The sequence below is a fragment of the Pteropus vampyrus genome, unplaced genomic scaffold, assembly GCF_000151845.1.
Source record: "Pteropus vampyrus isolate Shadow unplaced genomic scaffold, Pvam_2.0 Scaffold51, whole genome shotgun sequence".
Lineage (NCBI taxonomy): Eukaryota > Metazoa > Chordata > Mammalia > Chiroptera > Pteropodidae > Pteropus > Pteropus vampyrus.
This window is the reverse complement of record NW_011888832.1, coordinates 3,339,188-3,354,932: the sequence shown is the minus strand read 5'-3', so window position 1 is coordinate 3,354,932 and position 15,745 is coordinate 3,339,188. Positions and strand designations below refer to the sequence as shown.

At 35.1% G+C, this 15,745-nt stretch overlaps 1 protein-coding gene across 13 annotated transcripts in view; it reads left to right on the top strand.

The window, feature by feature from the left end:
* CHD9 (chromodomain helicase DNA binding protein 9) overlaps positions 1 to 15,745 on the top strand; it is a 168,005-nt gene that overhangs the window by 142,565 nt on the left and 9,695 nt on the right. For 7 of the 13 annotated variants that reach the window (XM_023530645.1, XM_011360141.2, XM_011360142.2 and 4 more), the window contains 9 exons: positions 959 to 1,178; positions 3,737 to 3,939; positions 5,971 to 6,879; positions 7,875 to 8,038; positions 8,768 to 9,040; positions 9,768 to 9,936; positions 11,685 to 11,824; positions 12,117 to 12,338; positions 15,258 to 15,386. In XM_023530645.1, coding sequence (XP_023386413.1) covers positions 959 to 1,178; positions 3,737 to 3,939; positions 5,971 to 6,879; positions 7,875 to 8,038; positions 8,768 to 9,040; positions 9,768 to 9,936; positions 11,685 to 11,824; positions 12,117 to 12,338; positions 15,258 to 15,386 — 2,429 coding nt within the window. The remainder of the gene's footprint in view (positions 1 to 958; positions 1,179 to 3,736; positions 3,940 to 5,970; positions 6,880 to 7,874; positions 8,039 to 8,767; positions 9,041 to 9,767; positions 9,937 to 11,684; positions 11,825 to 12,116; positions 12,339 to 15,257; positions 15,387 to 15,745) is intronic. The other 6 variants (XM_023530646.1, XM_023530643.1, XM_023530648.1 and 3 more) reach the window with 3 other exon arrangements.

The window sequence follows — 15,745 nt, the reverse complement described above, 5'->3', positions numbered from 1 at the left end:
GACATACTAGTTGAGTGAGAATTTAACAATATTTTTAGTTGTTACAAATCTTTATGCAGTGATTCGGTAAGTTATTATGGAATAGAAACTTTGATGATTTTATGGCTTGATTATTAAGCTTGTCTGTGAGATTTTATCATTAAAGAGTTAATTCAGTTATCCATTCTACTTATTAGTTCTATATGGACGTTAGGAACCATTCTTTATCACTCAGTTTCTACAGAGCTTTTCTGTACAGGGTCTTCTACTTTTTTTGATATCAAGATAGGAAAATGCTATCACTGAAGTATGCTCATTCCTTCCTCGGAACCAAGGGGAATAGCGCCTCACCGTTCAGTAGTTCAACTAGGAACGAGGGAGTAGTTTTTTCTTAGAGTGAATGATTACCGCCTGACTATGGTATACGTAATATGCGACTATGGAAATAGAGAGTTAGATCCTTGCATTGTATTGGGTGTATAAAATTTTAGAAGTTATAGCATGGTCATATTGAATTTTTAAAAATATATATTCCTCTCTAAGGACTTGTAAAATGTTTTCTAATTAAATTGAGATAAATTCAATACAGAACACATCACTTAGCTGAGTTTACAGTATTGTTTTTCATTGATTCTAGTTTGACTTTTATTTAAGTTAAGGCATTGAGTATTCTCTAGCAGCTAAGATACATTAGATCTGGAAATGCAAGAGTTGTATTTTCTGTGCGTGTGAAGTTGTCTTTAAATATGTAACATCGTGGTTCCCTGTGACCTACTTACTCTGAATTGTTCTTAAAGTTTGTTGTAATGTTTTTAGAGCTGTACTTAAAAGTTTTTATGAAGAGAAATTTGGTTTGTTTTTTACATAATCAGATTGAAAAAAAAAATTTTAAGTAGGGAAATTTTGCTGCTGTTGTAAGCTTCATCACAGTATGTTTAGTTTTTTTTTTTTCAATTGACATGAGTTTCTTTAAATATAGATGGTCAGCTGATGGAAGGTGATAAAGTTTATTGGCCTACTCAGTCAGCTTTAACCACACGTTTGAGGCGTCTGATCACTGCATATCAGCGTACTAATAAAAACAGACAAATCCAGCAGATACAACCTACTTTCTCGGTGCCTGCCAGTGTGATGCAGCCTCTTTATGAAGAAGCCACTCTTAACCCTAAAATGGCAGCCAAGATAGAAAGACAGCAGAGGTAAGACAACAGCACTAAAATTTTAATGCATAGTATCTAAATATACTTGTTCATTCAGAAGACTATTGAGATTTAATGACTTCGTGAAAAACATGCATAGGCAAAGACCTTGTTCAAAATAAAATGCTTTATGCACATGTGCATAAATACATACACAGAAACACGGTAAAACTAATAAAGGTTATTGCTTTTTATAGTTAGTAGCCATCCTTCATATTTAATCTTTCTTTTGTCATGTTTATGAACAGTGAGGTATGAAAAGAATGAAGGTGCAGAGCAAACTCAGTAATTAAATCATCGATGAAACATGTATGAATTACATGAAATAAATGCCATTCTGTTTTATTTTACTTCGTGACATTTATGAAATGTAAGACTGTGTTAAAGACAGGTTCATCTATGCTTTATACATAGGTTGAATGCTTGGAACTGCTGTGTCACAGGGGAACAAATAGTAGTTAGAATAAGATCTTACAAGAGACCTTGTTAAGAAAACAGGGAAGCTGCTCTTATCCCGAAAGCTTTAACTTGAAAAGGTCAGGAGCACAAGGGAAAAGAATAGGCCTGTGTGGCAGTAACTTGGCCTCCTTGTCAAACCCTGGTCCTTGATTGTTCTCTGGAGAATTAACCATTGTTCTTCTGTTTCATTTGCAGCACATTCATTGCTTCCAGAATTTACTTAGTCTGAAAGTTAAAATTTTAGCTGTCTTAGACATAAGCTTCAAATACCGGTACCCCTGTACTGAAACAGATAACTGTTTCCGTTATCTGTCATAGCATAACAACCCACCCCAAAACATAGTGACCTATAATAACATCAGTTTTTTTATTTCTCACAGTTAAGTGGGTTGATCAGGTAGCTCTGCTTCCCGTGGCATTGGCCAGAAGGTCCAAAGTGACCTCACCCCCATGGCTGCCAGATGGAAGCTTAGATTCTAACAGAGAGCGTTCCTAGTGGCAGAAGCCAAACTGCAGACTTCTTAAGTCCCAGACGCAGCAGTTCCAAAGTGTCACTTCTGCCACCTGCTGTTGGTCACAGAAGGTCACAGGTCAGCCAAGATTTCAGGGAAGGTGAATAAATTGCACCTCTCAGTGGGAGAGTGGCAAAGAATTTGTGGCCATCTTACCACATACATTTCCCCTCAGTCTGTAGGATCTGGGATAATCTTCTTAAAATACTAGTATTATAATGATATTCAATGGTTCTTTACTTAGTATAAGTATAATGTCTAAATTCTTAAGCCTCAGTTCAAGAGTATCTTGAATTTAGGCTTAAGCCTGCATTTCTAATATTATCCACTACTATTCTCTCTGCCAGAATGTTCTACTTATTCTTGGCTGAATCTACTAGCTTATGTTGTTCCTATCACCTGGAATAATATCCTTCTTCCTACTCTAGTCCATTCTTAGTCTGTCCTTCAGAGCTCAACACGTGTCCGAAGCTTTACTGATTTGTTCTCAACCAGTCTAGCTCACAGTATATAGCATTTAATCTAAATGAATTACTCATTTGTTATGATAACATAAGATCGTAATGACATTAATCTTTTCCTTTGTGTGTCTTGTATTTCTGCCTAAATTGGAAATTCTTTGGAGGTGGACACTGTGACAGTTTTATTTTGTGACCCTCGTAGTCAAATTTCAATTCATCTTTTCTTTTTCATTCCTGTTGTTAATATTCAGGTGCAAAGTTCATGTGACTTGGTTGGTATCCCAGCCTGACTATTTTTACATCATCATTACATTAATCTTCTTAATGTATCAGTATGATAAAAATCACCTGTTAATGTTTTTCAGAGGTCTTTCTCATATGCCTTTTCTTAGTTACATAATAATCCTGTGGGTTAAACAGGGAAAAGTTTCTACAAACAGACTGTGTGTGGAAATGTATGGTTTGTGAGTTACGTATTACCCACTTGAAGTATCTTTAGGAATTTTTAACTGAATAGAGAATATTTTTAGCCAGGCTTTTAGAGCAGTTCATCATCTGATCCCAGTATGAGCCATCTCCTTGTTGATCTGAAATACTTACCATCCTGCAGTAATGTAGATTACTTCCTGTTTGCTTATTCTGTGCCTTCTTCCTGGCATTTCCTCCATAATCTTACCCTTGTTCCATCTTAAATGCTACTTTGATGCCTTTCTTTCTTGATCACTCAATTCTGAACTAATCCTTTCATCTTCTGTGCTCTCCTAAAATTCTTGGTTTTGTAACATAAAATTGAAAATACTACATTGTACTATAAATATTAATGAAATGTTTTATTTTTTTCTTTGAAGTTAGGGTCATCGTGTCTTATATAATCTTAAATCCCATGCATATTTTTCACATAGTAAGTGTGCAAAAACTATTGTGTGATGGAAAATAAGTATTGTAAGATGGATGAATCAACTAGCATTTTAAAACATATTTATTTACAAGTCAATAGCCCTTAATTCAATCCTTTGACTTGTTAGGTACTTGAAGTGTTTTAAATGTTTATTATAATCATTATATTGAGCATTAATATTTATTTCAGTAACCAATGTGGCTTTTTCTTTAATCTGCTTCAAAATAGATGGACAAGAAGAGAAGAAGCTGACTTTTACAGAGTTGTATCTACATTTGGAGTTGTATTTGATCCTGACAGAGGCCAGTTTGATTGGACAAAATTTAGAGCCATGGCGAGGCTTCATAAGAAAACCGATGATAGCTTGGAGAAGTATTTATATGCATTTATGTCTATGTGTCGGAGAGTTTGCCGTCTTCCTTCCAAAGAAGGTATGTATAAACTTTATATTTTTTCTTGTCGATCAGAGAAGCAAAATCACTAAAATTCAGAAATTTTCTACCCTTATTTCAATACTGTTCAATTCAACATGTCAGCAGTTTTTCAGAATTATAAATTATGCTTAAAGATCCTCTATTTCTTAATCTTATTAAAATGAGATCTAAAGAGAATAAAGGTACATATTGAGTTTTGAGAAGATAGCCAGTGTCTGTATTTAGTAATAGATTTAGAATTGAGGGAGGTGGAAGATAAAAGATAGCATTTGGTAAACAGCACTAACCTATTTTTTTTAGTCCATCTCCTAGAAATTCTGCTAGAGGGCTTATTTATTTATCTGAATGACTTTCCAGAGAAGGAGACCTCCACTAAACACATTTAAAGAGTTTCAACAGGAAAAGTCACCCAGGGCCTTCAAAAAAGAAAAAAGAAAAAGAAAAGGCAGCTAATCAGAGGTGCTAATGCTCAGCTAAGAAACTGTTCTTGGATGAATTTCATGGCTTTTGAGGCCCAGAGAAATAGCTTACCCTGTCAGTAGTTCCTCTCAGTAATGCTGTTACAAGCATCTGTCTTCATTCTTCGTTGACTGTGATCAGTCTGACTGCTAACGCTAGTGGCTTCCTACTCCTATTTCATAGTAAAAATACAAGTGGCGTGTAAAAAAGAACTTAGGTTCCATGTGGGTTTGTTTACTTGTTTTAATTTTATTTACTATCAGAGTTGTTGTCAGTCCACTGAATAGAGAGTAGCCAATTGCTTGATCACCCAAATATAAGATAATTCAGAGGAAATTTTAGTCTACTTTAAGGTTTACCGAAATACCACAAGTGGATTTAAAATGACGGATAAGGCCAAGTACTGTGTCTTGTATCTATGGTTGCCAAGAGGCCCTCATTTCTTTATTTTCTTAATTGCATCAGCAACGTAAAGTTACGTGAATAAATTTGTCATTATTGATTGTAGGTTTAACAGAAATATTAAAGGGTTAATTACTAAACGATGATTGAAGAGATAGCTTTTCCTTGTTGGAAATGTGAGTGAAGTTTTCCTTAGATCACTTTCCCAAACTTGCTCTGTCCACAGTGCCCTTAATGTCTGTCATTTTTCACAGTGCCCCAGACCAAAAGCTCTGTTTAATGAATAATGAGGTCCAAACAACTTAATGAGTATGTCGGAACAATCTAGTAATTGTTTCAAAACATAAATTGAAAGAAAAAGATAATATTTTTATTTCTTAAATGACCATATTAATTACTAATGGGGTGTATAGGTAGATGTGTTGTTCACTTTACACCTCCTCACATCTTTGAAACAGAATGGATGCTTTCTTGTTTCCTGTTTCATGCTGATTTTTGCCTGGCCCTTGATTTTTTTCCCCAACTTTTTATTTTGAATAATTTTAGGCTTTTAAGAAAGTTGTGAAAATTCATATAAGGAGTTTCCATATATCCTCCACTCTGCCTGTATCTGTTCACAAATATATGACTTCATCCAAAGTAGTATAGCATGTTAAACCTGAACTGTGTAAGCTGGTAGTTCATACAGTGGTTGAAAAATGTCCCTATATTTTCCTCAAATTTTAAGAAAGCCTTTGGTGCCCTTGTAAATTTGTTGTAATACCCTGAGTCATCTTGGTGCAGTTAGAGATATTGGACTTAAGGTTTTTTTATAGGTATTCGATAATAGTTTTATGTTTATAAGTAAGTTTCAAAGGTTTTCTCTTAAGACACAGAATAGTAAGATCTGGTTCATGAAGAATTTCTCAAAAGTAAATTCCTAATTACATTAGTGTACCTCCAAAATATTGTTAATATTTTACTTACTTTCTGTAGATCCATTGTTATATATTGTGTGTTACAAGATTTTAAAAATATATGTATTTCTGCATTTAAAAATATTAAAAATAAATTCTGGAAACTATACAATGATATTGAATAAAGGTACATTTTAGAAATTGCATTATTTGTTTTAAATCTGTAATGAAGTATTTTTGAGCTTAATGTTTTTGTTCTGTTTCAATGTAGAATTGGTGGATCCAAATATTTTTATTCAGCCGATCACAGAAGAACGTGCTTCTAGGACTTTGTATCGCATTGAACTTCTAAGGAAAGTGCGGGAACAGGCACTCCGACATCCACACTTATTGGAACGCTTGAAGCTGTGCCATCCAAATCCAGACTTACCAGTCTGGTGGGAATGTGGCCCTCATGATAGGGACTTGCTTATTGGAGCAGCTAAACACGGGGTGAGCCGAACAGACTATCACATTCTTCGTGATCCTGAACTCTCATTTATGGCAGCCCAGAGGAACTACAGTCAAAGTAAGATGGCTCATTCAAGGACGTCCACCCCACTTTTACAGCAATATCAAGTAGCACTTTCTGCTTCTCCTCTTACCTCTCTGCCTAGGCTCCTAGATGCCAAAGGTGTTATTCTAGAGGATGTGAAAGTTAAAAGTGAAAACCTTAAAGAGGAGCCTCCATCTTCGGAAGAAGAATCTATGTCTTCTGAGGAAACCAGGACACTAATAAAGTCTGAGCCTGTAAGTCCAAAGAATGGTGTGTTACCACAGGCTCCTGGAGACCAGAAATCCGGTGGGAAAGGCGAGGCTGACAGGCGCATGGTTGCAGCCAGAACAGAGCCCCTAACTCCAAACCCAGCCTCTAAGAAGCAGCGGGTCCGCAAAAGGGGATCAGAATCTAGTTCCGACTCGGACTCCGACTCCGAGAGATCGTCCTGCTCATCCAGGTCATCTTCTTCCTCGTCTTCCTCCTCTTCCTGCTCCCACTCGAGGTCGGGCTCTAGTTCCTCCTCCTCCTCTTCTTGTTCTTCAGCGTCCTCCTCCTCCTCCTCATCCTCATCCTCCTCCTCATCCTCCTCTTCATCTTCATCAGAAGAAAGCGACAGCGAAGAAGAGGAAGCCCAAAAGCGAGGTATATGCATGACATGTTTTTGCTATTTTAAGACATCATTTCAAGCACAAAGGATTGATTCAGATAACTTAACCGTGTTTGAATTGTTAGCTTAAATTTTATAGGCACAGATTTTGTTAGGGAAGCACTATTGAACAAGAAACTAGAATTATTGGCGCACACTTTGTCCAATATTCAAGGCATTGCAAAACAGCTTAGAAGAATTAGCGATTTTATATGATAATTTTATTTCTTTGTGATTGCCTTAAATTTAGCATTATATTTTTCTTGGAAAAAGTTGATTAGCGACCAAATGAAAATTAATACTGTATTACAGCCACCCGGATTCTTAGGTCAAGCAGTTAGACCAGTAAGAGCATCATAGGCCCTGCTTGGCAGCTATCTATTCAGAAAGAGAAAGGAAACAAACTACAGCTTGTCAGTAGTGAAGCGTTAGGCAGCCCTTTTCCACAGGTGTCCTTGCAGAAGTCCGGTTCAGACGCAAGTAAATCAGTTGACATCGACTGGGCTCACTGTCCACTCTGGCTTACAGATCCGCCACACCTCACAGGAGCCAGAATCTACAACAGTTCCATAGGCATGACTTTCAGCGTTGCCACAAGGAACGTGCTTAGTTTGTAAGAGTCCTCTACATTGACAGTTGTGGTATCCTCATCACATATTTGTGATCTTCCCAGTCCAGAGGCGCCTGTCAACCGGCTTACCTGTTTCAGAGAAGCAGACCTAGGGAATTAACTGAGGGTCATATTTTATGCATAAAAGGAGGTTTTATTAGCCTGTTGTCCTCAAACTCTTTAATGCCACTTAATTTTGCTTTTGTGCTAATTTTAAAAAGAATGAGTACTTTATTTTATTGTAGGTGAATTTTTCTTTTTTTTACCATTTGTTTTTATTTCTGACCTTTTCAAGTAAATCTGAATAGTTATCTAAGATTCGAGAAGTATATGTAAAATTGTTTTATGCAGTCTTTTTAAAACAGTCGTAATCATTCTTAGCAGAAGGTGCCCCTCACATGAAAGCCTATGATGAAGAGAGTGTCGCATCACTGAGCACCACCCAGGATGAGACCCAGGACAGTTTCCAGATGAACAATGGGACACCGGAGTCTGCTTACTTATTACAAGGTGGTTACATGCTGGCAGCTTCATACTGGCCAAAGGTAAATGAACAATTTCTTGCTGAAATAAGTCATTTTTTATATTGCTTTAATGATAAATATTATTATTAGGTCACTGTAAAATATGTAGGATAACATTTTGGTATTAGCATTAAAAGTATCAATTATTATCAAGTAAATTAGGTCCAGATAAATGTGTGTGTTTCTCAGCATAACCTTAGAATGTTTAGAATGAAAGATGATGTTATGTTCATGTACAAGTTAATATTCGAGTGCTTTATGAAATTCATGCCTTCAACTGAGTCTCTTTGAAGAAATTTACTATAGGCAGTTGTGACCCAGGGGAAAAAAAATTATTAAAGTACATGTGCATTTAGTGGTAGCAGTTCAAATTAGATGAATACAGTTCTTCCATTATGTGGCTAGACTAGGTTCGAGAATACTTGCCTTCAGGAGTGAGACTGGGAAATGGGGGCGTAGAGAACTCTGTACTCTTTTATAGACTCCTGAGTTGTTTGAATTTTTTAAAAGAAACCTGTATTTTGTAATTATAAAAACAAAAATGTAGAAAAGTATCTTTATAATATATTTAACTTCACCAATGGGAATTTGTACTTGTAGAATGTCTTACAGAATTGTGTGTGTGAGAATACATATGCATACCAAATACGCATATAGCTGGGTTAAATCCGTCAAGGCTCAGAGCCATTTGATCTCCAAAGGCCTGGCCAAATAATTAAAATTATACTTTGATGTTGCATGCTTTTACAGGATCGTGTGATGATCAACCGATTGGATAGTATTTGTCAAACGGTTCTGAAAGGGAAGTGGCCTTCAGCTAGAAGAAGTTATGATGCCAACACGGTGGCTTCTTTCTATACCACAAAGCTGTTGGACAGCCCTGGCGCAGCTGCAGAGCACAGCGAGCCCAGTGTGCCCACTCCGCCAGGCGCCGGCCTTAAAGAAGAGCACGATCAGTCAACACAGATGTCAAAGGTGAAGAAGCATGTACGAGAAAAGGAGTTTACAGTGAAAATCAAAGACGTATGTTTATTTTTATTGCCCTGGGACCTGATTGCGATTGCGGTGTGCAGCATGCTTTTCCTGCAGATGGCTGCCTGCTCTTACTCTTACTTCCTTCACATACTTGTTTTCTGGTACTGGGATTGATTTTCTTTTGATATCCAAGTTATTTAACTGAGTGTTCTACTAAAGGGATCGTCATTAAATATGTTTCTCTACCTATATTTCTGAAAATAGTCCTTCTGCTGATCAAGATGCTTTCTTAAACAGTCTGACAATTTCTAATCGTTGTGGTTCTTTTCCATAATATTTGAATGGTGTGTCACTGCACTTTCCGTTTTAAGTATTTAGCATGGCCTGTTATCAGTATCCTCTCATTTTTCCGTACTTTTGAAGCTAAATTGATTACTCAGTGTCTTAAATAAAGGTAATGTTTTCTAAAACATCAAGTGATTAATGTACATAGGGACGTATTTCAGAGCTGAAAGTGTTACAATGTACTTGGTCATGTGAAAAACTTGGTTTTGCTCATAAAAGTATATATAGTACATGGTTTCTTTTTTTTTTTTCCACTTGAGATAGAAATTTTAATATGCATTGATTAAATATTTTCAGTTTATTATGAGCAAAAGAGAACTTGATTAATATTTCAAGGTTTTTACGTCACTTTTTCTAAGAAAAAAATTAATATCCCACAGCGAGATTTTTAAAAATTCTTTCTTTCTTAATAATGGTGTTTGTTTCACAGGAAGGTGGTTTGAAGTTGACATTTCAGAAGCAAGGGCTTGCTCAGAAAAGGCTGTTTGACAGTGAAGATTGCACCCTGGGACAGCAGCAGTACCTCACTCGACTGCGGGAGCTTCAGAGTGCGTCAGAGACCAGCCTTGCCAGTTTCCCAAAATCTGTGCCTGTGTCAGGTGAATTATGCTAGTAGTAATTGCCTTAGCATGACATATTTCCTATCATTTCCAAAACCTCTTTTATTTATTCTTTTAATAAAAATTCCTCAGTCTTTTAATGGTGGAACATCTCTTAAATCTGTAATCAATATAATTTTTGATATAAATAAATATTGGTACTTTTAATATGACATGTTAAATTGTAGAGGGCAGTTTAATTTGGGGAGCTTATGTATTTGGTACAAATATCATTTTATCAAGTAGCTTTGTACAGATAAATTTTAAATAGCATTTCAATATAAAAACAAATTATAAGCTTAAAGATGAACACATAAAGTACAAATTAATGGTCATTGGTAAAAGTTAAATTGAGACATTTTAGAAATCCAATATAGTTCAGATATCTATAGGATACAGGGATGGTTGATGACAAATCCCTGAAAGGTATCTTTCACTCTCATGGAATACTTAAAGAAACGAAAGTTATTACTGGAGAAGTATTTGTGTAACATCAGATCCTGCTTAGGAAAGGTGACTCTAGATTACGGGCAGCATTGGAAGCTGAGCTGGGGAGCGATTGGTGTTTAGTGGTCATGAAGGAATGGGGTTGATGCAAGGCCTTTCGTTCATATTGGAATAGGAAACATGAAAAGTTCTAACAAAATAGAATAGTATTTTTAAAAGTGATACTTGAAAAAAGTCTATTATTGCAGCTTAAATATACTATACTGAAAGAATTTTCCAAATCATGTAATAGTCTCTTAATCTGATTATAACAGAATTCACTATGGACATAATGGAAGCTTTTCTCTTTATAATGTATCACATTCCTATGTGCTTTTATATGCAAAAATGATTTTTAATCATTGTAATTAGTTATTTCTTACCATAGGAATTTTGAAACTGAGATATAGGAAGGTAAGTGACTAAAATAAGGTTCCACAGCAAGCCAATGGGCATTATGTTTTTCAGGGTTAGACAGGACTTGCTCAAAAAATTCTTGAATAATTGAAAATGCATTTCTCACTATAGCTGAGAACCATTTTAAACAAAGATTCTACCCTTAATAACATTTTCTTTAAATAAGAGAGATCTAGATTGTGCAGAGAACAGGAACTGTGTCTTACTCATCTTTGAACCATCATAGTACCTCATACATAGCTATTTCATAATGAGTGAGTGCATGGAACTGTTTTATTCACACCTCTTACAAACATTTTTTATTTTATTGAGTGCCTACTGAAATGAGGAATGAGAAAGTCGGTTTCGTTTGCCAACTAAACAGTGGTGATCTTAAAATACCTTAGGTAGGCTGGGCCAGGAGGGACTATGGGACATCGAAGAATGAGTTTATTGTGATAAAGAGGAACACAATAAGAAAAACTTTTTAAAAGTTTTAGAAGTCGTGAAAAGGCCGAAAGAAGTTTATTTTTCTTTATAATTAATAAATAATAAAACTTACTTATTGAAGAAAGGGGAAAGGTTTATTTTGTACCTGCGAAAGGCTTACTTTTCCCTCTGAAAAGGGGAAGGAAGAGAAGATGTGTGACTATTTCCGGGAAAAATTGATGAAGTCAAAAGTTGAAGGAGACTTAGGTTACAATTCTCCAAGTTTTTAAATGAGAAATGGGTGTGGTATTTTTAGTCTTAAGAATTGCTTGATTTAGGATATGTAAACTAGAACTAACACTTCCATATATTTAGAAAAGTGATTACTTTTAATTTAAGAACTAGATTTTTATCACTTTTGCATTTTATTCGATTAGGTACTTCCATTCAATCAACTCTTGGTGCCAATGGAATTATATTAGACAACCAGCCTGTAGTCAAAAAAAGGCGGGGAAGGAGGAAGAATGTGGAAGGTGTTGACATCCTCTTTTTTAACAGAAATAAACCACCTAATCATGTAAGTAAAGTAATATCTAAAAAATACTGATCCTTGAGTCCAAAATTTTATCCTAATATATGTATTGCTTTGTAGAATAATAGCTAGGAAATTAGAAGTACACTACATTATTTTAGATTGGCTCTTAAATGAATTCAGCATTGGCCAAGATTCATAAAAATCTTAGATTTGAAAGATTTAATAGACTTTTAAACAATTTATTTTTTTTCCTCTTCAAAAAGAATTCATTCTTTGGAACAACATTAGAATGATAAAGCATGGAAATAACATTTTCATTTGGTGTTTTCTACAGGTTAACTTGGGCTTAACCACCTCACAGATTTCTACAGGGATAAATCCAGCACTGTCTTATCCTCAACCTCAAGGAATTCCTGATACGGAAAGTCCAGTTCCTGTTATTCACCTTAAAGATGGAACTAGACTTGCAGGCGATGATGCACCAAAGAGAAAGGATTTGGAAAAATGGCTTAAGGAGCACCCAGGTTATGTGGAAGATTTAGGAGCTTTTATTCCTGTACGTGGTGACTTTGAAATCTTGCTATATTTCATTTCTATGATTTATCAAACTCATAATGATGAAGCATAAATTCTCACCCACATAAATTAAATATGTATTCTGCCCAAGACTTAGGGAAATTAACAGAAAAAAATAATTACCGTCTTTCCTATGATACAGTACAATGTCATTTTCAGTTTTTCATTTTGCATTCAATAAGTATTTAACAATAAAATCACCTTCGATATACAGAGTACTATGTTAGGCCCAGTGCAGGTTGCAGAAATATTAGACTTCCAATCCTTTCTCTCAAGGAGTTGTTTTAAAATAATAATAATGGTCGGAGTAAACATTTGTTGAGACCGCACTGTGCGCCTCGGCACTTAACATGCGTTGTCTCATAGCAACTTTATCAGAATAGCATCGTCGTAGTATTTTATAGGTAAAGAGATTGAACACTGAAATTTTAAGTAAACGGTCCAGTGCCACATAGCTAATAAGTTTAAATCCAGTGTCCAAACTACTCCTAAGCTCTTCTTCATGGTAGAAGGATATAGCTTCTGTGTCTAATATAATTAATAAATTATATTAATCAAAGATGAGAATCATTATATTTCATTTGCATTTTTCTTATCCTCCGAAATACACACTACTATTATCTAATGGGCATTTGGCTTTCTTACTCATAGAAATCTATTAATTTCATTTTGTAATACTTTATTATCAGATGCTTATGTATCAAATTTTGTGGCCGTCTCCCTCGATAGGACTGTGTACTTTGTAAGGTAAAAGAGTAAAGTGTACCCTCTGTACAGTGATGTTCAGCCTGTTCCCACTGCCTCCATTGTGAAAATTGAATGGATAATACAATGAAGCTGTCCACTACCCTGTGAGCTTCTTAAGGACTGTGTCCTCTTCACCTTTGGATCCCCGGCACGAAGCAAATTATTCTTGATATAGAGAATAGTATCTAGCTTCCTGTAAATATTTATTGAGTCAATGATTAAAAAATGAAAATCTCTAAAGACTAAAAGGTGCTATATAAAGTTAAAGTGATTATTATTTTATTAAAAGAAAAAAATTACCTTTTTTTCACGAAAAGGAAATATAAGCTCCAGTCCCTCAAATGAGACCATCTGTAGTATATATTTTAATTGTATCTGTAATATGTATTAGTTCAGTATTTTACATTGCTATTATCACCATGAAATAACCTAGTAACCCAAAACAGTGACCCTCCGTCTTAGCTTTTGAATGCCTTTCATATTCCTAGTTTTCTCAAAGGGTGCCGCAAATTCTTAAACTTATTTAATTCTTTTTGATTAAAAAAAAAAAAGGCAAATAAAGCTCTTTTAATTTTGAGGAGAGGAATTTTCACAAATCTGATGGGCAACCATAGAATGAAAATTTCAATTCTAAACCTGAGAATTGTTAATTCAACACTATAACTTCTTAACATGTCAGAAAATAATGTTCATTTATTCAGTCAGTAAGACCTTAGAAAAGATAAAACGGTGAAAAATATCATGGCGCTTAACTGTCTAAAGGATTCTCTTACCTTTCTCTTACCACTGCAAATAAATCTTTATTAATTTTTTTAACTTAAAGCTATTTATTATTTTTACTGCAAATAAATCTCATATCATAATGTTTTATATAACTTAAGATTTTAAAAAGCATTTATTACAATAAAGAATATGAAATAATAGTTTAATTTCCCAAGGATACTTTACATTAATGACTTTTTTGGATCTCATATTCTATTGTGATATAACTATTAAAACATGGTTTATATAACAGAAGTATGTATAAAGTGCCCCGGAAGCAGATAAAAGTATAACTACTCTGCCTAGGGAGAGTAAAGTATCTGGGGAAAGATAGAAGAAAATAAAGCTGGTGGGTGATGAAAGAATTAGTAGGCCTTTGACCATGTTATCAAAAATGGAGGATATCCTAGGCATTATAAAACAATTATGAAGAGCATTTAAAAAGGATAAAATTGTAAAGCATATTCAGAAAACAGTTACTAGTCTAATATTCCAAATTATGTAAGGGAATGCGTCAGTCGATAGTAACTGGATAGAAAGGATTGAATTAGGTCCCAGATGTGATGGGGCTGGTGTGCCATGCTGAGGAGTTTGAACATTAGTCTCTTGGCGTGTTCTGGTTGGTTGGAAATAGGTACAGACCTCAAGCCTTCCTTTGTTAATAGTTGTAGAGGTAAGAAGCATGGTTTCTATGGAAAGAGTTGTTATTGCCAGCCATAGCCACTTGTTGGCTGCATGTCCTTGTGGAGGGTAATCTCCCCACGCCTGGGTTCCCATTTATACCAGAAGAACAGTATCTGTGAGTACTGTGTGGATTACGTGAGAAGGTATAATAAAGTCTATCAGTGAGGTAAAGAGAAATTGGAAGTCACTCGTACATGTGTGAATGAATTGTGTCATAGCCCAGTGAAAATCTGATGTTGCTGGTGAAATTTATCAGAAGAACAACTAAACTATACAATTTTGTGCAAGCTGCTCCAGCATTATTGGTTATTCTTTCCAGTAGCACTGTAGGAGTACAGTGGTCTTTTAGGTCGTTTGAAGAAGGTACTAGAAGTGTCCTCATTTCTGGAGCCTACTTTTCTATAGAACAATAAATTTGGTCATCATGATGGCCTTGAAAAATGTTTAAATTTATAATTTGAGGAAAAGATTCATGCAATAATACTTTAAGTCTTATTTAATATTTTTATTATATTAAATATAAAAATATAATTTAAACATTTTCGAAGTTTAACTAATGTCAGTTTTTCAGTATGCCATTGAATATATGTGCTGTGATATATATGCTATATATCTTCAATAAAGGATTAAGTTACTTTAATCAAGTCACTTGTATTATTTGTACAAGTCAAGATTTTAAAGCTATTTCTATGTCTGTTTATTTTAGAGAATGCAGCTCCATGAGGGGAGGCCCAAACAAAAAAGGCATCGTTGCAGAAACCCCAATAAACTAGATGTTAATAGTCTTACTGGAGAAGAACGTGTTCAGTTGATTAACAGAAGAAATGCCAGAAAGGTATCCATATATTTGTTGTCCTTTTATATTGGTTCAATTTTAAGAGATCTCTAAACCTAGCAGATTTGTGGGAAAAGATATTTACTATAATTTTATGCAGTCTAATTTCAAACCCATATCTTTGGCTAAGCTATTAAATGAAATGACCAAGTCACTTTACACAGCTGTGCCTAAGTAGTGGCACTGCATCTGTGGCAGTGGTTCTCAACAGGGGGCAGTTTTGTCCTCTAGGGAACATTTGGCAGTGTCTGGAGAGATTTTTGATAACCATGCTCAAGAGCAGGGAGGTGGGTGGTGGGCGGGGAAGGATGCTACTGGTACCCAGTGGGTAGAAGCTAGGGATGCTGCTAAATTTTTAT